This window comes from Brachypodium distachyon, chromosome 4, assembly GCF_000005505.3.
Source record: "Brachypodium distachyon strain Bd21 chromosome 4, Brachypodium_distachyon_v3.0, whole genome shotgun sequence".
In the NCBI taxonomy this organism is placed as follows: Eukaryota; Viridiplantae; Streptophyta; class Magnoliopsida; order Poales; family Poaceae; genus Brachypodium; species Brachypodium distachyon.
In genome coordinates this window covers 25,218,661-25,240,753 of record NC_016134.3, presented here as the reverse complement: position 1 = coordinate 25,240,753, position 22,093 = coordinate 25,218,661, and the positions used below count along the sequence as shown (strand labels likewise).

The 22,093-nt window shown below is 49.1% G+C and overlaps 4 protein-coding genes and 1 long non-coding RNA gene across 5 annotated transcripts; 2 read left to right on the top strand and 3 right to left on the bottom strand.

The window, feature by feature from the left end:
- Nucleotides 1-1,109: 1,109 nt before the first annotated feature.
- On the bottom strand, nucleotides 1,110-6,681 carry LOC100828234 (probable sucrose-phosphate synthase 5). Its single transcript, XM_003577628.4, has 10 exons — nucleotides 6,186-6,681; nucleotides 5,984-6,073; nucleotides 4,683-4,957; nucleotides 4,482-4,545; nucleotides 3,400-4,392; nucleotides 3,146-3,322; nucleotides 3,021-3,074; nucleotides 1,993-2,943; nucleotides 1,766-1,893; nucleotides 1,110-1,674 (listed from the first exon to the last, which is right to left on the bottom strand). The coding sequence occupies exons 1-10, from the start codon at nucleotides 6,435-6,437 to the stop codon at nucleotides 1,416-1,418; spliced, it is 3,243 nt and encodes a 1,080-aa protein (XP_003577676.1). The 5' UTR covers nucleotides 6,438-6,681; the 3' UTR covers nucleotides 1,110-1,415.
- Nucleotides 6,682-8,284: 1,603 nt separating this feature from the next.
- LOC112268621 lies at nucleotides 8,285-9,732 on the bottom strand. The gene is made up of 2 exons (XR_002960014.1): nucleotides 9,252-9,732; nucleotides 8,285-9,107 (listed from the first exon to the last, which is right to left on the bottom strand). It is a non-coding gene; the product is annotated as an uncharacterized LOC112268621 (long non-coding RNA).
- A 2,085-nt stretch (nucleotides 9,733-11,817) lies between these two features.
- LOC112268812 lies at nucleotides 11,818-12,862 on the bottom strand. Its single transcript, XM_024454943.1, has one exon. It carries the CDS (start codon nucleotides 12,442-12,444, stop codon nucleotides 11,932-11,934), a length of 513 nt encoding a protein of 170 aa, XP_024310711.1. The 5' UTR covers nucleotides 12,445-12,862; the 3' UTR covers nucleotides 11,818-11,931.
- A 2,336-nt stretch (nucleotides 12,863-15,198) lies between these two features.
- Nucleotides 15,199-15,778, top strand: LOC112268897 (mitochondrial import receptor subunit TOM9-2-like). Its single transcript, XM_024455162.1, has one exon. The coding sequence runs from the start codon at nucleotides 15,261-15,263 to the stop codon at nucleotides 15,492-15,494; it is 234 nt and encodes a 77-aa protein (XP_024310930.1). The 5' UTR covers nucleotides 15,199-15,260; the 3' UTR covers nucleotides 15,495-15,778.
- Nucleotides 15,779-17,489: 1,711 nt separating this feature from the next.
- On the top strand, nucleotides 17,490-20,860 carry LOC100829037 (armadillo repeat-containing protein 3). Its single transcript, XM_003577631.4, has 2 exons — nucleotides 17,490-19,414; nucleotides 20,468-20,860. Exon 1 carries the CDS (start codon nucleotides 17,654-17,656, stop codon nucleotides 19,394-19,396), a length of 1,743 nt encoding a protein of 580 aa, XP_003577679.1. The 5' UTR covers nucleotides 17,490-17,653; the 3' UTR covers nucleotides 19,397-19,414; nucleotides 20,468-20,860.
- The last annotated feature ends 1,233 nt before the right edge of the window (nucleotides 20,861-22,093 follow it).

Here is a 22,093-nt window from a genome sequence, read left to right as displayed (position 1 = left end):
CTGAAGTACTTAAATGCATTTATCAACATTTAATAATGTCATCTCCATGTTCTAACTTTGGGAAATTGATGTTGCATGGTCATTTCACTATAGTTATCAGGCTAATATTGTTATCAACAAATAATATTGCACGCTCCACACAATTCCAAACTTACCCCATCACATAAAGGTGCATGGCCCCTTTGTCCAAGAAAGATAAAACAACACGCCATCAATTTGTATTTTATCAGTATGTTTCAAACTTCATTAATACGAGTTAAACTTGTTTTTTTATTACATAGCATATGTGTTATATTTTTGCACCTTTCCTATGTTCATGTTATCATTGTTTGTAAATGCCTTTGGAAATTTCACAAGCCTTAGCTAGACAATTGCATTTTGAATGTCAGGTAAACATCTGCCCAAAGTCCTCTCAAAATAAATACTCCCTCCGATCCATATTAATTGTCTCGATTTTCCTAAAGTATCTATGTCTAAAAAACGTCTAGATACATGTAATATTTCGACAACTAATATGGATCGGAGGAAGTACCATATTTTATATTCTGAACATCCACCCAGCAGCAGCAACATTGCAACAACAACAACAACAACAACAAACTTCAAAATGCGAACCATGCCAAGCTCAATGAAAGATGGAAGGTTCGCCAAGGTGTGGTTTGTGATGAATTAAAGGTGATCAACATAGATATTGGATGGTGTCACTTGTGATTGTGTGTGATCAAGTAGCTTTGGTAAGCAATTTTCCATTACATATTAGAGTATGTACTAACCCTCTGCTCTGCATGAGAGATGCGTGTGGGTTAGGTTCCATGTGGCGAGATGGTATAAGAGGATGATCCAACGAGTCTCAAGCGAGGATGACATCAAGTGAAGCCGGTAATCAACTTGAGAGGGGCAAACTTAAGATAAACATAGTTGAGTATATTCATGTTTGAAGCTTGTGGATCATCAAGTGATGGCCATGTGATGATGGTCTTCAAGAAAGGTTTCCCATAAAGTGTATGTGAGAGCTACTAGAAGGACTTCCTCAAGATCAAGACAAGCATATCTTGTGCTTCCAGCTTGAAGGTTCATCGTCTCATCGATTGGTGATGCGTGTGTGAAAATGTTCTATGGCCCATCTCTAAATAAACAACATATTCCATTCGCAACAATGTTTTTCTCGGTGCTCCGTTTATATATACACTGGTATACACACATACCTCACGGAGGCATGGCTAAGAAATGAAAAATTATCAGCCACAGAAGCCTGCAGCAGCAGCAACACCGAACAAATCCTTATGCTTGCACAGGTATATAAACCGTATAGGGAAGTTAATTTGAAATCTTCCTGCAAAAATCACAGGCTGGGATTAATAATCCAGGCGGAGTAGCCACCCGCAGAGCAACGCTGTGGAGTCTGGTCGTCTGGATTAGATGGACTTGAGGAGATCGGCGGCAGGCTGGCCTTGAGCGAGGGTGACGATGTTGGGGGAGTCCATGGCCACCACGTCCTCCATGGCGTACCCATCCTCGCCGCGGAGGAGCTCCTCGCTGCCGCGCGCCACCAGCCCCGGCAGGATCACCGTCCTGTGCAGCCCCGGCAGGAGCCTCTCGCGATCGGTGTCGCCGCTCTCCCCCACCAGCACCGCTACCTTGGACAGCTCGATCCCCCACTGGATCGACAGGTACCTGCGTTCGTTGAAAGAATCGGAGGCAAAAATGTTCAGAAATCAGAAGTGAATCATGGAATTCGTACGAGGGTTTCGGCTGATTTGATCACCTGAGCGCGCGGGGCCGGGAAGCGGAGAGGGGGACGACGTTGAGGCGGGTGCAGGCGCGCGTGTAGACGAGGTTGCAGCGGAACCCGCGCATTCTTAGCGCCTGCCTGATCGAATCCACCTTCTTCACCTGCCGCAGAAACCAAAATTCCCCCGTTGCAAGTCGTCAAGAAATTTGTCCATGGAGGAACGGGATTGCTAGCGAAGATTGAAGCTCTGCTCTGCTCACCTTGGACGCGGCGGAGGCGGCGTAGGCGTGGCAGTGCACGGAGGAGGCGGCGGCGTCGACGGCGAGGTCCGACTCCTGCGCGCCACCGTAGTCAGCCTTCCCGAGCCTCGGCACGGCGTCCCTCACGTGCTCCCCGGGCCACCGGAATGCCACGTGTCCGGCGTACTCCTCGTCGGCCGTGAGCTCCTTCCACGGGTAGCAGATCTCGGCCCCGCTGCTGCAGACCATGGCGTCGAAGGCAGCGGGGTCGATGCCACAGGCCCTGAGCGCGTCCGCAGCCTCCGGGATCGTCATGCCGGTTGACAGTACGAACCCCGTCCGCCCGCCGGCGCCATCGCCGGCCGCCGACATGGCCAGATCTATGGCTTCCTTCAGTCGCTCAAGATCCGGCTTCCTATCTTCCCCATAGCAGTCGACGGCGAGGACGAGCAGGCTCTGCCTCGTGCCAGGCGCGAAGCCCATGGGCCTGCTGGCGGAGTTCCCCCTGGGCGGGGCCTGCTTGTCGGAGGCCGGGCGGCGGCGGAGCGCGTCCATGATGGCGGCGGCAGAGTCGGCGGCATTGGGCTCGTGGGACGCGTCCACGGAGATGCGGAGCGAGAGGCCGCGGAGGGAGTCCGAGAGGGAGTCATCAGCGCCGGACCTCGAGCCCGCGGCGGTGGAGGAAGAAGGGAGGCGGAGCAGCGGCTGCTGCTGCTGGTTGTCGTCGCAGTAGGCGGCGACGTGGGAGAGGTAGAGGCGGCAGTGGTGCGGCCAGGAGAAGCGGTGGATGTTGCGCAGCCCGTTGCGGCGGCACTCGGCCCAGCGGGCCTTGTCGCCCACCAGGCCCAGCAGCGCCGCCGTGATCCCCGCCGCGTCGTGCGGGTCCACCAGCAGCCCGTTGTGGAGCGCCTTCAGGATGTCCACCGGCCCGCCGTTCCGTGTCGCCACCACCGGCAAACCATATGCCGCAGCCTACCACAATACAAAATTTCTCAACCCAAATTTGTACTACAGGTCGGGTCTCAGGAAAACAAAATTCTCGAACTCACCTCGATGATCGTGAGGCCAAATGGCTCCACAAGAGCAGGGTTGATGAACACCCCCTACGAAGTTAAAATGTCAAATTTGAAGCCCTCGTGGAATTCAAAATTGCTGGGATTAATTGTTTTTGTACCTTGGTCTTGGCGGCGAGACGGTAGATGTGAGGCACATCCGTCTGCTTGTGGTGCTTGGGATAGGCAACCTGGCCGTAGAGGTCGTAGCAGTCGATGAGCTTCAGCACCGCCGTGAGCACGGCGCCGCCGCCGCCAGACATGTCCTCTATGTCGTCCCTGTTCCCCAGTATCAGCGTCTGCACCATCCATGTCAATTCACAATCTTTTTCTCCATGGCAAAACAGTGGCACATAATTAGCTCCTGATCACTTACCAGGTTGGCGAGCTCGCGCAGCTGGCGGCTCTCGCCATAGGCCTTGAGCAGCGTGGTGACGTTCTTCTTCGGGTCCGGCCGCGACAGCGCGAGGATCATCGGCTTGTGAGGGTTTGTAAAGAACCTGAGCACGTCCGACCAGATCCCCGGCAGAGCCTTCTTGGCCTTGCCAGGGCCAGCAATAAGCATCTTCAGGTCATCGCCTTTGTCATCGACGATGTCCTGGGTATCAACGAAGCTAAAGTCCATGCCGGGCGGGATGACAGCCATGCGGGGCATGTACCGGCCGAGGCAGCTCACGCCGCGCCGCTGGCGGACCCGGAGCTTCCGCTCCACCTTGACGTCGAAGCCGTCGTAGAGCCCCCACTGCTCCTCGATCTCCTGCTTGGTGCTCGTGACCACCATCTCCGCCGTGTCAAGGCCCGTCTCCTCGGCCTCGACGCGGCGGGCGATCTTGTAGGTGCCCTGGACGACCTCGTCCCGGGGCGACCGGCCGAGCTTGAGGAGCTGCTCTAGCTTGTTTCTGCCGAGTGAGTGGCCCGTCATCACCATCGGCACATTTAAGACTGTGGCTAGGCTCGCCGCCACCTCCGCCGCGTCCGCGTAGTGCCCGTGGATCACGTACGGCCACGCCGGTGCCGGAGGGGGAGCGGCGGGGTCGTCGGAGGGAGCATGGAGCTGCTCGCCCAGGGAACGGGCGACATCGGTGATGTGGGTCAACGCGCGGTCAACGAACTCCGGGATGTGGGGCCACAGGGACTCCTTTGGGATGTACTGATCCCGGGGCCCGCACGGCAGCCGCACGATGTAGGCTCCGGACTCGCCGCCGCCGTCTTCGTCGCCGTCGCATGAGGAGAGGCGAGCTAGCATTTCCACGGGCTCGCCATAGGTCCAGTCCACGTCGGGGCACGAGATCTGCCGCGTCAACAGGTCCACGCGGCGCACCCCCGCCGTCGCCGCCAGCGCTCGGGCCAGCTCCACCACGTACTTCACCTGCCCACACCAATGAACACGTTACACGTCAGCACAAGTCAAACGTTTGGACCGGACTTTGACCGTAGTAATACAGAATTTTGACCCACCTGGCCTCCCGTGTCGGAGTCTCGCCCCAGCTCCATGTTTTCCCCACGCACCAGCCCATGGATGCTACGAAATTCGCCAAATTCAAAACAGAAACACAAGATCACATCACGAGACTATCACTTGAGATCACCATCAGTGGTAAAGTAAAATCTCGTGTCAACATTTCATTTGTGGTTTCAGTTAGTTGGCCGGGTCAGTACCTGATGAGGACGATATAGAGGTTCCTGTTCCTGCTCTGCTCCTCCTCCTCGTCGGACACGAGGCGCACGTCGGAGTTGATCCTGGCGAGCCGGCTGCGCGGCTGGTCGGCTGCCGGCGCTGCCGTTTCCGACGACGGATGGGCAGCGCCGCTGTCGGGCTTGGAGGTCGTGTCCTTCTCCTTCTCGCCCTCGGAGAGCTCCTCGGCGGCCTCCCGGCTGCCCAGCTCTTGCTCCAGCTTCCGCCGAGCCACCTCCCGGGAGTAATCCCACTCCACCTATGCACCCAGTTCAGATAAGTTCATCGACATGAAATTTTCTCTGCTTATGCATGTGTTTTAGAAACCAAAATTCAGGGGCGACGTTTTTCCAGGCACTATCTAGTTGCAAGTTGCAACAAATTTGTTGGTGTGGGGATGGGATTCCGATGCCCCTTTTTGGCAGTTGGAAATTCTCTTTGGATTTCTTGGTGCCGTGTTTCGGTTGTACGAGTATTACTAGCTTTGAAAGGGATATCACGAGCCTGATCTTGTTCTTGTATATGCTTTCAAGGAAACTATGTTCAGGTGGGCAACTTGCACCAATTGATTCTTCGGGAAAAATGGAACTTATTTTCTTGTGTACAAAGGGAACTAACATAAACAGCTGGTTAATCTTAGCCTCTAATTTAATGTTCGACTATTTTCCTCTATGGACTAGCCAAGTGGCAGTGGACAGTATATGTGTACCTGCTGAAACTTTTTTCCCTTCACTTGTTTTTTTTTGAGAATCCTTTTTTCCTTCACTTTACCTTTTTTTTTAGGGGTCCTTCACTTGACCTATTGAAATGAAACTAGCAGACGTCCAGAGACTAGCAGCAATTATAAGAGGGTTTCTATGCTCAGTTGGCCACTTGGCCCAGCTGCCAGAGCAACTGGAAAGCCATAACGTGTGAATGTGTGATAATTTTCTGAAACAATTGGCAAACAATACGTAGCGTAGGAAGAAGTGCTGCGGCATGGGCCAAACGCAACCCCACGGTAAAACTCAAAGACTAATCAAAGACCCAGCCCAAATAAATATCGCAACCCCGTGCACAATCAAGTCCGACGTGCCCATTGCCCTATGGGCCAGGCTAAGCAAGCAGGCAGCCGCGCCGGCCGACATTGAACGCGTGTAATTCTTCTTTCCCGTTGAAGGAAACCGGATGGTGAACCAAGGGAAAAGCAGAGCATGTGGAAGACCACCCTATACGCGTGCTCGCTCGATCGAGAGCCTTGAATCGCAATCGCCATCCATGGCGCACGGCGGCCGGCGGTACGTACCTGCTTCTTCTGCCTGGCGACGTTCCAGATCCTCCAGCACAGGTTCTCCAGCCGGTTGTTCCGCTCCTGGCTGTTCCTCATCGCCACCACCTGCGCAATCAAGAACACGATTTATCTTGTTAAAACAGCAGAACAGAGGAATTAAATATTAATCGACGACATCTGATTCTGAAGCTGTGTTGGCTTTGCGAACTTAATTAACCTTTGTCCATGTCTTGTGGAGGGCCTGGTCGTCGAAGCTCCGGACGACCTCCTCGACGAAGTACCTGGTGGGGCTGTACGCGGCGCCAGCCCCAGCGCCGGACTCCTCCGCCGCCAGCCCCAGCGCCGGCGCCGGCTCCAGCCGTGGCAGCGACGACACGGCCCCTCGCTGCTGCCCGCCGCCGCGCAGCTTCGAACCGGCGTCCAGGATCGCCTCCAGGTACCCGTTGATCCACTCGTTCCCGGCCGCCATCTTCTCCAGCCGCTCTGCTCCTCAACCTCAAAATCTCAACTCGATAACGAGTTAATGGAGCAACGATCTACTACTTGTATATGTGGTGTGCTTTCTCGGTGTCGAGGTGTGGTGCAGGGGAGGGAAGACGTACGCTCCGGGTATTATTATATCCCCCAAAAGAGCAGAGCAGAGCAGAGCAGCATATGTCTTTTTTTACATGCTTCTTATTATTGGACTGAACGAATGAACTTTGTATTTTTCTTTTGTGAGGGGGGATATTTCTCTTTTTATGCGTATTTTTCTTTTCTTTCTTTATTTATTTATGGCCGTGGGATTCTACGGCCGTGGTCAGCCGTCGATCGATCTATCTCTGGGAGGGATGGGAGGAGAGGAATAAAGGGAAAAGGGCGAAGAGATGTGTGTGACGTCGGAGGGTCGAAGATATGATACGGCTCGCTAATTGGCGAGTGGCGACTGGGACGCGTGCGTGCCAAGCTGCGTGCATGGCATTGGCACACGTATCGGCGTCCTGTCCGCGGTGATCATATATGCCTGGGCATATGCCGTTGCCGATCGACATCATTCCTCTTTCACATTTTATTCTATATTCTGTTCTGTTTTTTACTCCGTATGTTTTTGGCTGGGAAATTGATTGATGCTAAGTGGGAATTAAGCTTGAAAGTGATGTGGTGTGTATTGTCATGGCGCCAGATAGATCGACGCGTGGGAGAGACTGATCAAAGGAGTTCTCGGTGATGCGTTTGACTCCTTCGGCTCTGTCTGTTGGATTTTTAAAAGGAGTTTTTCCTTTAGAAAATATTGAATCATTTGTTGTCACGCCACAACCGAAGAAGTTCCTAGCTGTTGGCCAAAACATCGGTTGTGCTCGTTGGATGCCGAACGATGGCGGCGGCGGACCGTCCATGATGGCACCCTCTCACTATTCTTCTTCTTCCACCTCCGTCCAACTGGTTGTATTTAGTAGCCACACAGAATCTCACTCTTCCACGGACGAACGGTAAATAAGATCAATGAGTACACATATCAATAGTATGCAGGGAACGCTTAAGGGGACAGTTAATATCATTTTGAGGCGTCTAAGTTGATCCGGAAACCAAACGTATATGCACGAGGTTTCGCATGCATAAACCAAACCGAAGCACGACAAGACTATCAAAGAAACAAATCAATCTCGGTTTTTAAAGCCATCACCGTCGTCGTCGTCGTCGTCATGATTGAAAATAGATATGAAGATACTCACCAGTCTATCAGAGTGACCGACCAAAACCATTGAAGTTAAATGCTACTGAATCTGATGAGTGATAACGGACGGACAGATCGAGCAAAATTTGACCGTTAAAAATATGTGTTTTGTACATCAATACTCGGAATCGTGAAAATAAGAATACTACTCCATAGGTTTTACCTCGACGGATTTGTTACATCTCAGTCGCAAATAAAAATATGTCTTATTTTAACTAAGCATTTTCCTCAGCATTGAGTTTTATGGACGAAAGTTCTTAGCTGCAAAGTGCCGACGAAGATAACCCCATTAAGTGCTCCTCTGGTGTGACAGGCATATACTATCTCTGCGCTTTCGGCTTTAGCCCGAATTTGCCCAAGCTTTAAAAAGAGTTTTGTTCCCAGTCCTAGAGAGGAAACAAAAGGAAACAGATGGAGCAGATAATCATTGATCCTCTGCAACAGTACTGTATACTCGTGCATCCAGTCTCATGTAGTACAGAAATTTCAGCCGATACATGTATGTCTGGAGATCCAGCAGACTGTATGGGCTTAAACAAAGAACGATCGATGCCTCTTTCAAAAATACTCCCTCTGATATTAAATTCTTAACTCAAAATTGCTCAAATATGAATGTATCTATTTTTAAAAAGCGTCTAGGTACATGTAATATTTCGACAACAATTTAGGATCAGAGGGTACGTATTTCGCGAGAAGAAAGCAGCCCGAAATTTCAGGTGACTACAGAAAGAAAATATCTTTGTTATGGCTCTGCGAGACTGCGAGTACAAGCAGTAGGCATCAATACCCCTCTGGAGGTTGAAGCACGGGAGAAGAAGATGGCTCGGTTAGCTCTATCCTTGAGTTTGTGTATCTATCGGAAATTCGGAATATCCCACCACTCCTCCGTGTCAACCGCTAAATTTCCTCTCTTTTCATTCCTTTTCTCCCCGTAAGGTCCCAATGAGTCAATGACCCAGGCTCACCACCGGTAAATCTTTGGTTCAAATATCTCACATTGATATTTGGGTAGAAAACACATAACACAATGCAAATGCTGGTGATCTCTATTGGACGTGCATCCAAGGGACAAAAGTGACATCGAGACAACGATTTTTATGTAACCTTGTGAAATAGATAGCGTCATATGCGGCTAGAAGTGTTTGATGCGGCTAGAGGATGGTGTCCATTACAACGAATTGCTGGGTGTTTGCTGTATACTGAAGTTTTCTGTTGAAGCTGCTGGGACTCAATGGGGATTTGCGATGGTGGCTTCGTCTGGCGTGAGGATTGCACTAGGTGCTGCCCGTGCTGCTGGGAGAGGTGATAGCAAAGAATGATATGTCAGTTTCTCTTTCTGTAGTGTTTGTTGTATGCTGTTCCTCTGACTTGGCTGACGTCCTTCTCTCCCTAGATGTCGGTTTCCCTTTTGTTATGTCTGTTTAGCTGCAAAACCTTGTAGAACCTTGCTTTCATTATATGAAATCGGAGAGGAAAACCTCTCTTTTTCAAAAAAAAAAAGATAGCGGCATATGCAGGATAACTCAGCGCAAAAAAAAAATGCAGGATAACTAACAAATCATGCTTAACTTGTCAATTCTTTGGATCACTTGATCTTAATTCGAAAATCTGCAGGAGGACCACAACGAGGTACCCAATCTGCTGCTTTCTTCCCCTAATGACGGCGCCTCTGCCTCCGAATCCTGGAGGCTGCCTCCGAGGAGCCCCCCGCCCCCTCCCTGCAGAAGTCGCAGCGGCGGGCCCCTCGCTTCCGTGCTCCATCGGCTCGGATGCGGGCGGCGCATTCCTCCGCCGTCTCCTCGAGGGGAGGGGGTGGGTGCCTCGGCCGAAGGGCCTACCGCTTCCGCCCTGGCCACCGCGGTGACCACCGGAACCGGACGAGGCGGGGAAACGCTGCAATTTCGGTGGAGCGGGGGGAGCTGGGCTCGTCGGAGATGGAGGCGAGTGTGGCGGTGCGGCCGCCCGAAGGTTTTGGGCGGCGGAGGGGTGGTTCGGATTTGGTACCGAAACGGCCCCTCCGAGCCCCAGATATACAACACTCGCAAGTGCCGTTTCGGTTTCCCGAATCAGTTTTTGTGGGCCAGTCTGGTTTGGCATTTCTGCTCAGGCTGGATTTTGGCCAAAAAACGGAATAAGCCGATGCAAATCGTTATATGCAGGATCTGCTACAGATGCTCTAAAGGATACATCAAAATTTATTGGCTCAGGTGGTTTGTTTCTTGTGATGAAAGTAGTCAACTCAGGTCCAAGTCCTACACTTCTCATCAGTGGTCACATTTATCTGGAATAGTCTAGGGTTTAACTGGCATTATTTGTCATGCCTGACTGAACCTTTGACCAACAAATACTCTATTCATAATTTTTTCCGTGAAATAAATTTGACATCATTCTATTCATACTCAAAAGTGATTGCTTATGGTTATGATGTGTACCACATAAGTCACATGTTGATGAAATAAATATTGGTCAAAGACTTGGTCAAAAGAAACGAAATACGCCTTATATTTTGTAACGGAGGTACTCCCTCTAATTCTTTCGTAGAGTAAAATACATTGTAGGTCCTAATTCTTTCGTAGAGGTGTTAATTTAGTCCTAAAATTTTCAAAATGCACGTTTGGGTTCTAATAGTTTCATAAGTTGTTCATCCGAGGTCCCAATGGTGTCTGGGTGCGTGCGATGTGTCGACGTGGCCAGCCACGTGAACTGGACCCACCCATCAAATAATCCTTCGGTGGGAAATATTTCACAAACCTCCCTGATTTCTTCTCCTTTCCAACGTGCGGCTCCTCCCTCTCTTTGCTCTCTCCCCCCGTCTGAACTCTAGCCTTCGCCTGCGATTTGGCTTTTTCTGTGACCTCGTTAGCGATGAAGGCAGAGAGTAAAAATGCAGTGTCAGCGGCGGAAGGAGCAGCAGCAGGGGAGAAGAGAGCATAGAGAGGGAGGGGCTGCAGGTTGGAAAGGAGAAGAAGTCAGAGTGGTTTCTGTAAAGAAAAATTCCAGCGAAGGGTTATCCAACAGGTGGACCTACACGTGGCCGGCCACGTCGACATATCACATGCGCCCTTTTTTTAGACATTTTGGCGATAAATAGGAACATAGGGAGTATGCATATATAACATATTTTGTTTTTGTGCGAAACAGATGACAGTGAAATAATGTGATAGCAATTTAACAAATTAAAACAGCTCCAATTGATTTTTCTACCTCTGCTATCATATAACTGATTTTAACATATAAAAGGAATGCAGAAAATAAATAAATTGTTTGCCGAACATATCAAAGGGATACCTTTCACAATCACAACCAAATTTCTTCAGGAGGCTAACTTCAATGTTCCCCACTGATGTTCTGTTTTCTATCATGGCCAGTTTGATGACTGCCTGGTAGCCAGATTCTAGCCTATACAAATGTGCCAAGTGGTGCATTGTTGTAAAGATATGATTTGTACCGGTGATTGAGGCCTGGAGCAAGTCTCGTTTATAGGCAGTTTAGACCTTTAAGCACCAGATGGTATAACATCGAGCCATATATTAAAATCAACCAACCCTTACAGAATCATTTTTAAAATAAAAGAAAACTACACGCAAGTTCTTGTAGGTAAATCGTTCTCTTCCTCCTGCACTCGCCGGTGGCGTGCCGTGAGCGAAGTTCGATGCTGTCTCTGGACCTGCGAACCACGTTGGAGCCAGTAAACCGTTGTTGACGTAGCAGCCGGGAAGTCGCCGGTCAGAACCAAAAGACGCTCTGAGAAACAGACCACCGTTCCGGAGAAGAAGACGACGAAGAGGGTTGGATGACCATTCCAGATCCGGCCAGACGGATCCGAGAAGACCTGGCCGCATTGTTTCCACGATGAGTTCGAAGCTGGCCGAGTCTCATCAATCGGAAAAGAAACCAATAAACTGATACACGTAGACGACCCGCAAAGCACAACATAGAACTAGATCCACTAAAACAACTCTTCCGCACGGAGAGAACAATTGCGATGCCAGGGAAGACGAGTGACGCCATAATGATACGGTAGTTACATTCCCATGGAATCTAGTAACAAAAGATTTAATTAAAAGTTGGCGTTTTTGAAATGTTAATGCACAAAACAAGTGCTCCTTTCTATGAAGGAGGAAAACAATACGAATTGAGTAGGAATCAATATAATTAAGCAAGAATAGGACAGGACAATCATCTCTGACTATGAAGCAGTCAGTCATATCACACACTACTGATACAGATAAGCCCAAAGGATGGTCGATCAGTTCAACTTGCTGACTCTGCCTCTTGCATTCTTAGCTACTCCTGGACGAAACCTCCTCCTAGCCTTTCCAAGAGAAGTTACTTCTTCCTCATCGTCAGGCACCTCCATCTCGACGTAGCCCTTCTTTTGATACTCGTCACGGACCTCCGACAGCAATTCGAGGTTGGCCTTTTCCATGTAGTCATCGAAGGCCGCAAGCGTACGGTAGTTCTCCAGCGTGAAGCCTCGGTCCGCCATGAATTGTTCTCCGTTGGGGATGAGCGCCTTGAAATCTTCAAACAACTTTTCATCAATTGGCAGTAAAGGCTCGCCCTTGTCGAGCACGACTGACTCAAGATAGTCCAAGTGAGATGGCGGCATTAAAATCTTCTTCGTCTTCTTGCCGCCTTTTGCGGGCGCCGCCGGCGCCTTTTCCTTACTCTTCTTCTCCGACCCCGGATCTACGGTGGCCTTCTCCTTTGCAGCACCGACGACGGGCATCGGCGGCGCCTTCTGAGATGAACTCGCCATCGATATTTTTTATTTCCTCTCCCGAAATCGACCGCAGATTGGGGTTTGTTGGTTCTCTTGCTGACTCTTGCCTTATGGTCTCGCCCTAGATGAGATCGATTCGGAAATCAGACCCCTCTCCGACTCGGGCTGCGAGAGCTTCCAAAAGCCCGCATGTGCAGTATCGGGTTTTCACCGGTCCACGGTCAATGTTCTAGAATCAAGGCCGGGAGACATTGGGGCTCTTTGGTCGGTGCCCTGGAGCCCGTGTGCCTGGCCAAGACTCTCTCTCTCTCTTCCTTTTTCTTTGACAAGGCTCACTGTAATCTGTTTTTTTTTTATACAGGCTCCCTGGAAACTGGTTTTTTTTCTTCTGGAAACTGTTTTCTTAGCACCCTGGAAACCGGTTCTTTTTCTCGGCAAAAAAAAACTATTTTCTTAGCACCCTGGAAAGCTGTCTGGCTTCACAGATCACAGCACCAAAAATCGAGAGCCTGTGTGTGTGGCTTTAGTTTTCAAGCAAGCATGCTGCATGCGTGAGCCTGTACCAATATTTTCCAGTATAGTTCAAACTAAACAACAATTTTAGTCCATGCTTAGCCAGGTAATAATTATCAAATTCTCAAGCACCCTCGAGGCATCATATTTATCAGGCATGTCACTCGGATCTTTCACCAACCAGACCCAATTCTGTGACCGCATGCCAGTAAATTCATGTAGATACTGGATTTCAAGCTAGCAAGGCAGCAAAACACAAACGAATTAGTATCTGATCCTAGTGAATACCATGTTGCATAGTAATTAAAAAAAGTTGTGCAAACAGAGAAATTAAAAAATTATACCTTCCACCTCTAGTCTGGAACAACAAGCTAAGAACTGATTTAGGGCATCTCCAAGGGCATGCACTAGCCCAAATGCTAGCCATTTGTCCGTTTTTGTCTGCGAACAAAAAATAGTCATCCAATGGGACTTGCCAAATGCTAGCCATCCGTCTGTTTGTCCGCGGACAAGCCAAATGCTAGCCAAATTTGGCTTGGGTTTGGCAAGCAGGACATTGTCCGCGAACACATGCTACATCATCAATTTGGCTTTGGAAGGCCTTGCCGAGACAAAGTGTGGCATGCATGAAAATCTTGGAGACAAATTTTTTGTGATAATGCACTGCATGATTAATTTGTGATTATTTTGGCCCTATGACATGATTTGTGTTTATATTGGTTCGATGTCATTTGAGAAATTTGGAAATTGTCATTCGAGATATTTGGACCATACCATTTTCAATTATTTTGTATTGAATTTGAGAATTTGGGATAGAATTTGATCTATGAGATGGATTTTGAGAAATTAAGCGTGGATAATTTCGAATGTGGACATTTAGCTTAATTGTGACCATTGGGTGATGTGGTAAATGAACACTTGCCAAATCGTCCGGACAGTGGACAAACGGACGGAGATGGCATGTCTATTTGGCTAGTGACCCTTGGAGATGGCCTTAAGCCTAGGAGGTCCAAACTTATCAACTATGACAGTTGTCAGAAGCTAGAAGATGTAAAATACCCATCAGTGGATCATATTTTTTTGGAAAAGGAGAACATTTTCCCGGCCTCTGCATCAATTGATTCAGATTATCTGTACTAAAAGAACAGTCAAATATAGAGTAAATTTCACAAAACCACAGGTTTTGAGGCAGACTTCTCAACAAGCACTGACTTTTGCTAATTTGTTCGCAAAACCACACCTTTTGTGTCCAATTGTCTCAGTCCACCCAAAACACTGGTTTAAACTCGGTTGACAATATTTCTTACATGGGCCCCGCATGTCAGGTGCCATGTCAGCTCAGACCCAACCCGACCCGTTAACCCGTTAGGCAAGCTGCTATTACCCTGCCCGATGCTTCTTACTCCCGCATAGTGTCTCGGAGAGCTCTCACCCTCACTTCGAACTGGGAGGCGGACGGGGCGGTGGAGAGGAGGAGGGCGGTCGCCGCCGGCCTCAAATGTCGTCGCCCAAGGTTGATTGGATGGACCGCGCGGCCAGATTGCTCTAAGTTTTCGCCGTATTGCTTGTGTTTTTGGTTTTTTCAGTCCGCTAGGGTTTGAGAAGAGAGGCGGGTGAAGTTAGGGTTTTTATGTTTTTGAAATTGTCGATGATCGACGTCGATTTCTTGCAATTTCTTGTCCATGGATAGCGTGGGGGACGGCAAAGTTTATATATTTTTAGTTGGTGCTTCTGATTTCTTACCATGACAAATTAATCTGGTAAATTGTGGCGTCAAAAATATATCATAAAAACATAGTAAAATGGGGTCTTGTTTAGTTGTTTTGAAGCCTTCGTCAAGGCATAGTCAACCGTGAAAACGGATTTTTCATAGGATTAACGGTTTAGGAGATAAATTATTTTGAAAAATCAGTTTTGGTATGCAAGCATGCGTGCGTGCCTTCCCTTGTAGCTGGAGCTCCATTGGAAGACGTCGTATGGAAGAGCAACGGTTGTCACGTCCATTGTTTAGATTAACCGAAAAATAATTTTAGTCTAATAACTTAGGAAAGGGTTGTTCACGTGCTGGGTTGTTCACGTGCTATTTTAAAACTGGAAGACTATTTATGCATGTCTTTATTTTCAAGTTATAGCATATCCGATTTTATTTTCTTCTGCTTCAAGTTAGTGATCCGGATCCGAGTTCTTTCCAAACAGTCCCGGAGACGAACTATAAAAATCCCAAAGCGCCAGCACTTTCTCGGCATATAACCAAGACGAGAAAACGGGATCGAGGCCTAAATCCTAGCCCCCCGATTCGATTAATTCGACCGAGACCCAAACCGACCAAAAGCACATATATGGCGCTGTCGACGCTCTCGTGGCCGTCGTCCGCGGCGGCGGCGGATCAGGGCCGGAAGGGCGCGGCGGTGGCGTGGAAGCTGACGCGGAGCACGGGGAAGGCGATGTGGATCGCGGTGACGACGGGGCTGGTGCTGGTCCTGCCGCTCACGCTCCTGGTGCAGGGGGAGGCGGACAGCATCATGCTCGAGGATCCTTCCCTAGCTCAGCGGATGGCCGTGCTCGGTGTATAGGCACCGCCGCCGGCCCGGCCGGCCTGATCCTTCCCTAGCTCGTCTATCTCCTCTCCCACGTACTTCAATTCCCCGGCCGCCGATTGAAACTCTCTTTAGATTATTACTCCAGCTGTGTTTAATTATGGATCATCAGTTCGTACTAGCGAAAGGATTTCCTTTTTTATTTGGTGTGGATGCTGTTGATTTCCTTTTTGCTGTGGATGTGCGCGGCTGAATGATTCTCGGCCGGTACGTCGTGTGATTCTCCTCGAGAATTAAGCAATATTGATTTGAGTTATTCATGGAAAATTGTACTAGTGCTGGCATCAAGTTTTCATGCAACTTTCTTGAGATTTATCGTGCATCATTATGAGTATGCAGCATCTAATCATCCGTTACACTCAGTTTCGATTACATCAGATGAGGATTTGCTGACAATCATGCTAAATCTGCTATTTTTACACTTCTAGACGTAGAGGGATTGCGGGGACAGTATAGATGCGTTTGGTTCGCACACTACACACCTTACTCGTATATATGGACCAACAAATTAGTTCATGTTTGGTAGCATGCATCCTCTCTTTGGCCTCGCCCAGCTCATGCACCAGGCTGAAGGGCCGGAAACACATGAATCGCATGAATCAGGCGTATCTAAATCTCTTTGGCCTGGCCCAACTCATCCACCGGGCCGAAGGGAATCGCATGAATCAGCCGTGTCTCGCATGCAGGCTCGCCCTCCTTTTCCTCTCCTTCCGTCTGTCCTCTATCTCATCCCTCCTAGCCAAGCAAGTGTTGCCTACGTCGTGCCGCGTTCCGCCCGTCAGCTCCATCACCACCCGATGGCGAGCTCCGCAAGCTCTACCGTTGCCCTATCTCGCCGCCTCTATCCCGGACGAGATCAACCACGGCGCCATCTTTGATGCCTCGTGTTGCCTCCACCGTCATTTTTGCCTTGCCATCTCACCTCTCGGCTGACCACACAAGACCGGATCGAGAGCTCGTCACCGCCCCCAACTCTACGACGGTTAATTAGCCGCCTTCCAATCTCGCCAACCCTATCCCGCATGAGATCTGTCGCCGCCCCAAGCTGCGAGTGTCTTCCTCGTATACCCAACACGGTCCCGCCGATGGTGGCCTTCTCATAGCAGGAGGGTGGTACCCCCGGAGCATGCCCTTGTCCATCCTCACTGTGGATGCGATGTTTCTTCATTGCCACCAAACACTTGTCTCCCCTCTTGTTTGCATTTTCTCACCTCGGCCGCAACCAGTGAGGAATGCGAGATGCGATGCAGGCCAGGTTACACAGGCAACCAAACACATCCTATACACGCTTTTTCGCTATCAGTGCATTGACCGTTGACCAACCACTGTAACTGCATGAGTGCATGTTCATCACAAAGAGTCAAAACCTCAAGCCGTGAAAACCGCCATAAAAAGTTTTAAAAATTCTAAAACATACATGCATACTCATTAAAGAAGTGATGTTTTACATACGTCTCCGTCACTTATTTCGAAACGGAGAGAGTATAAAATTTCATGTCCAAGCTCTATTGTGTTTGATAGCAGAAAAAAGCAAATTCAACACGAACAATGATTTTCACCGTTTGACATTATTCATTTGCATATTTATTTATTTATTCCAAGTGCAATTAAGTTTCGATTTCAAAATTTTTGCAGGTTTTTAAAACATCACACATTGAATATACTCACCCCGATCCAGAATAATTGTCTCTGATTTGCACTAACTTAGAATAAAGTTGTGCTAAGTCCGATCCACTTATTATGAATCGGAGAAAATATTTAAAAAAACCCTTCTAAGCATGTTTTTACGAAGTTTGGGCAGCATGCGAAAACGTGGTTTTCAGCTATATTTTGCGTTAAGGACTTCTGTTCTCGTGGAAAACAAAAGGCCGTGGAGTGCCGCAGGAAGCATCCAGCAGGACGGCGGGCCCTCTGTGCCTGCGTGAATAAAGCGGAGCTCGCGCGTGACACCCGGCAAACGGCTGCCACCTCTCTGTTTACAGCTTTTACCTTACAGCGGAAGAAAAAATCGTGTCCGTCCATTCCACACCCCACTCCACTCCATGTGATGTGCTGCCTCCGCTTTTTCCCTCCCTTTCCCTTCTCCCTCCTCCCATCCCTCTCCTCCCCTCCACCGCCGCCCGCCGCCGCCGCCCATGACGCCGCCGCCCTCCCCTCCGCCGCCGGCCGCCGCCGACGCGCTCGCCCAGATCCTGCACGCCCTGCTCCCTCCGCTCCTCCTGGCGGCATCCTCCGCCAGGGCGCTCCACTCCCGCTGGCGCGCGCTCCACGTGACGCTGCTCGCGCTCCAGTCCTCGCTAGCCTCCGCGCCGGCCTCCGCCGCGGCCCAGCCGCTCTTCGCCGATCTGGTGGCTTCGCTGCTCCCGGCACTCCGCTCCCTCCACGCGCTCTCCGCGCGCTGCCAGGACCCGGCGCTCCCCGGCGGGCGCCTGCGCCTCCAGAGCGATCTCGACATCGCGGCCTCCTCGCTCTCGCTCCTCCTGCACGACCTCTCGCTGCTCCTCCGCTCGGGCCTCCTCTCCGTCGACTCCTCCTCCTCCCCCAACGCCATCGTGCTGCAGGTGCCCGCCGCGGGGGCGTCCCGCGCCGACAAGTCGCTCTTCATCTGGGACGCCTTCGCGCGGCTCCAGATCGGCGGGCTTGACCTCAAGCTCAAGGCGCTCGCCTCGTTGCTGGAGTTGCTGGGCAACGACCCTGCCGCCGAGGCGGCAAACATCGTTGCCACCGATGGGGACGTGGCTGCCCTGCTCCGCATGCTCGACGCGTCGGCCCACTCCGTGCTGCGAGACCGCGCAGCGGCGGCGGTGGCTCTCCTTGCCACTGCCTCCGCTGCATCCAGGAAGGTGGTGTTCGACGAGGGCGGCCTTGGCCCGCTGTTGCGCGTGCTCGACTCCTGCTCGGCACCGGCCACAAGGGAGCGAGCCTTGGTGGCCATTGAGGCCATCACTGCCGATGCTGGTAGCGCGTGGGCTGTATCGGCGTATGGTGGGGTGCCCATCTTGATTAATGCAAGTCGTCCTGGCTCTGGGTCGCTGGCTGTGCAGGCGCTGGCTGTAGCAGCGCTCAACAATGTGGTTTCCATCGAGGATGTGCGCTCAGCATTAGTTGAAGAGGGCGGGTTGCCGGTTCTGGTTGATTTACTTGCGAGTGGCACTACTGACACGCAGAAGAGTGCTGCTCTCTGCTTGCAGTCAATTGCATCCATGGGTGACCTTCAGACACAGCAACAGATTGTTCAAGACGGTGCATTGCTGGCACTATTGCAGGCTCTGCACACCACCACCGATCTGGTTCTTCAGGATTGTGTCCTACGTGCTATCCACACTCTTATAGCAGTCCCTGCTGCAGCCCGAACCCTTTGTTCATCGCCGCTGTTCTTTGCGCAACTTACAGACCATATGTGCCGTGGTGGTAGCATCCTGTTGCAGCAGATGGCTGCGGATATGGTTGCTGACCTTGCACCTGGCATAAGTGATGAGACCAAACGGTTCATGGCACCATGTGTTAGCTCGCTGGTTAAGATGATGGAGGTTGCTAAGCCTGCATCTGTACAGGAGTCAGCTTGCCAAGCGCTGCTTACTTTGATGACCTTGAAATCCAATAGGAAGGAACTGGTCAGGGATGAGAAGAATCTGACAAGGCTAGTTCAGATGCTTGATTCCCGGAATGAGGAGATTGATAAAAAGTACCCGGTCTCAGTACTTCTAGCACTTGCCATGGGTGGTGGGAATGGAACACGTCGGCGGCTTGCAGATGCTGGTGCTTGCCAGCATCTACAAAAGCTGGCTGATGCCGAGGTGCCTTGTGCAAAGAAGGTTTTGCAGCGGATATCCAGCAATCGATTCAAAAGCTTACTTTCCAGAGGATGGAACAGCTAGTCCATCTGCTGCATTGGGGTAAAATTTATCTTTCCCGCCATCTCTCCTTTTCGTGATGCTTCTAATTTGTTTTCTTTGTTAATCAACTGAGTATAATTATCAAAGCTACAAAGAACATCGGGTTAATATTTTCAACTATGTTTTTGCAAATCTGAGTTGAAAATAGCCGAAAGTTCCGTGTTATAATCTGGTACATTGCGCCGATACCTGTGATTCCAAGAGGTTGGAGGACGGCCCAGGCTAGTGCACAGGAGCGTTGCATTGCGCCACAATACTCGTACTGTGTTGTTTAGGCCAACAAAAAATTTCTGATATTATAATTGCTTACATTTTGCAAACTAATTGCTTACATTTTGCAAACTAATTGCTTACAGCTGGTACATTGCGGCAATTACTCGTACCAGTATATTTTGCAACCTTTTTGCTGACCTTGGGGTCTTATTGATCAACACTGAATAGTTCTTTACCAATGAACCTACCGGCTAAAAGCTTCTGCTAATTGCAAATACAGCATGCAACTTATGGACTTTATGTCCATAGCTACATTTTTCGTTGCAGACAATTGTCCAGGTCAATTTGATTGCTAATGTCATATTCCATTTTAGTCTGATATACTAAGAAGGCGAACCAACAGTATTCATATGCATGTTATATAAGGCGGTATATGCATTGGAGCATGCAAAATAACTTTAAGGCGCAGAAAGCCTAACAAATTGTTAATTTTTAACAAGTCACAAAGTTTTTAGTACAACCATCCTGTTTCGAATTGGATGCATCTGTCTAGTTGCTGACTTGTCTATTTCATATTTTAGCCCACATTAATCATCTATTACAGGTTATAATTCTTTCAGAAGTAATTGAAGTACTAAATCCATTGTTCAAGCCTATTCTTGTGTTCCTGCATTTCATATATGGTTATGCTTTACTCCCAGTAGTGTATCAGGTCTGAGCTTGAATGTTGTGGCTAACATATCATAAAATGGAAATACCTTTGTTTTCCTTTAATCACATCCTTTCTTGTAATTTAATTGCTAACCTATCCTTATGACTCATATGCTTTTGGATGTGTAGTTAAAGAGAGCCCAAGTATGGAGAGCTTCTAATTATGGAAGAATTGAAGAAAGCTTAAGTATTTAATTAGGAGGCATCATACAAGAAGACTGACCAAGAGACGAGGAGTTCTTGTTTCTCTGGTGCTAAAAGGTGCACAGTAGCAACTATTTACTACTAGTATATTGACAAGATGGAAGCATGGATGCGGCATTTTAGGATGTATCCTTGAGCTTCTATGTTTCCCCTCTTTTATCGCCCTATTTTTTTGCCAGTTCCTATTTTCAACCTTTTTTTCTCTTCCTATTCTTCATTTATCCCTCACCTGTTTTGTGAAGTAATTGTTTATGTGTTGATTTGGAATGAAGTAAATGTTTGATGTGTCACTGGACACATCCCCCTGGGATCACTTTATCCGGTGGGTCACCGCTCTATAAGCATATGTTGCTGGGGAGTTGACATGCCATCGCTATTCATTGGAAAAAAGAAAACTATGGTAAGACCGTGAGGCCCCTCCCAAAACTACTGAAATTTAATGAAACCAAAGTAAAATTTGAATATTTCGATTTTTTTTAGTTTTATTTTGACTTCACTAAGGTTTTTCACTAAGATTTTCAGATTATATTTATGTTTCATTTGGGTCATGAAACCAGAATGAAATAGTAGTGCAAATTTCAGATTATATTAATATCCACTAAAATTTCACTTTTGTTTAAACTAGATGGTATGATCAGCTATGAACCCATATAAAATGATCCAGAACAAATTTGGTATTTCTTTGCTGTAACAGTGGAAACACACTTCATATACGTCACATATAAGTTAGAAAGTGATGGTATGATCAGAGTCAGCACGTAAGACTACCAACAAAGAGCTACTCCCTTCGAAATAAGTGTCTCAGATTTAGTACAAAGTTATACTAAACCTGAAACCCTTATTATGGATCGGAGGGAGGAATAAAGAAATGTCACAAAATGGAGAAAAGCCATACCATAATGCAATTTGTCTCGAGTAGTAATCTGAAGAAAATAAGATGTGTAAGAAAGGAAAGCCAAGAAATGTGCTACCAACATCTTTTTCATCTTAGTATGCCCAGAATCATTAGAGACCTTTAGTTTGCGCTGAACGGCTGCGTTCAGGGACTTTGCCAGTGAAGGGCTCTGGCGAGTGAATTACCAAGATGTTCGAGCCTGGAGGAAAATAAACTAAATAACGGAGATTCTAAGTGGCGAACTCGGTCTTACCGTGCGGCGTTGTTCCCACCGTTCGATTCCTCTCCCGCACCCATCTCTCTCCCCGTTCCACTCTCCCGTACGCCACCTGCAAAATCCCCAAATCCCATTCTCTTCTCTCTCCCGATGATGGCGCCCTCGGCCTTCTCTGCATCGGCGTTGCCCGCACAAGAACGGCGGAAGAACTCGGTGGGGAACTCGGTCGGGCCCCGCCACCTGCTGCCTCTGCTGCCCACCGTCAATAATGCTCTGTGGCTGTGTACGAGGCTGCCGCCATTAACGGATGAAGAGAAGTTAATTCAAGTGTCCCTATAGTCGCCGACGCCATGCCCGTCGGCCCGCAGCGTAGGTCGTCGTCCTCTTTCCGCGGCTCCGCAACACCAGCGTAGGTCGTCGTCTGAAGCATGTTGAAGGA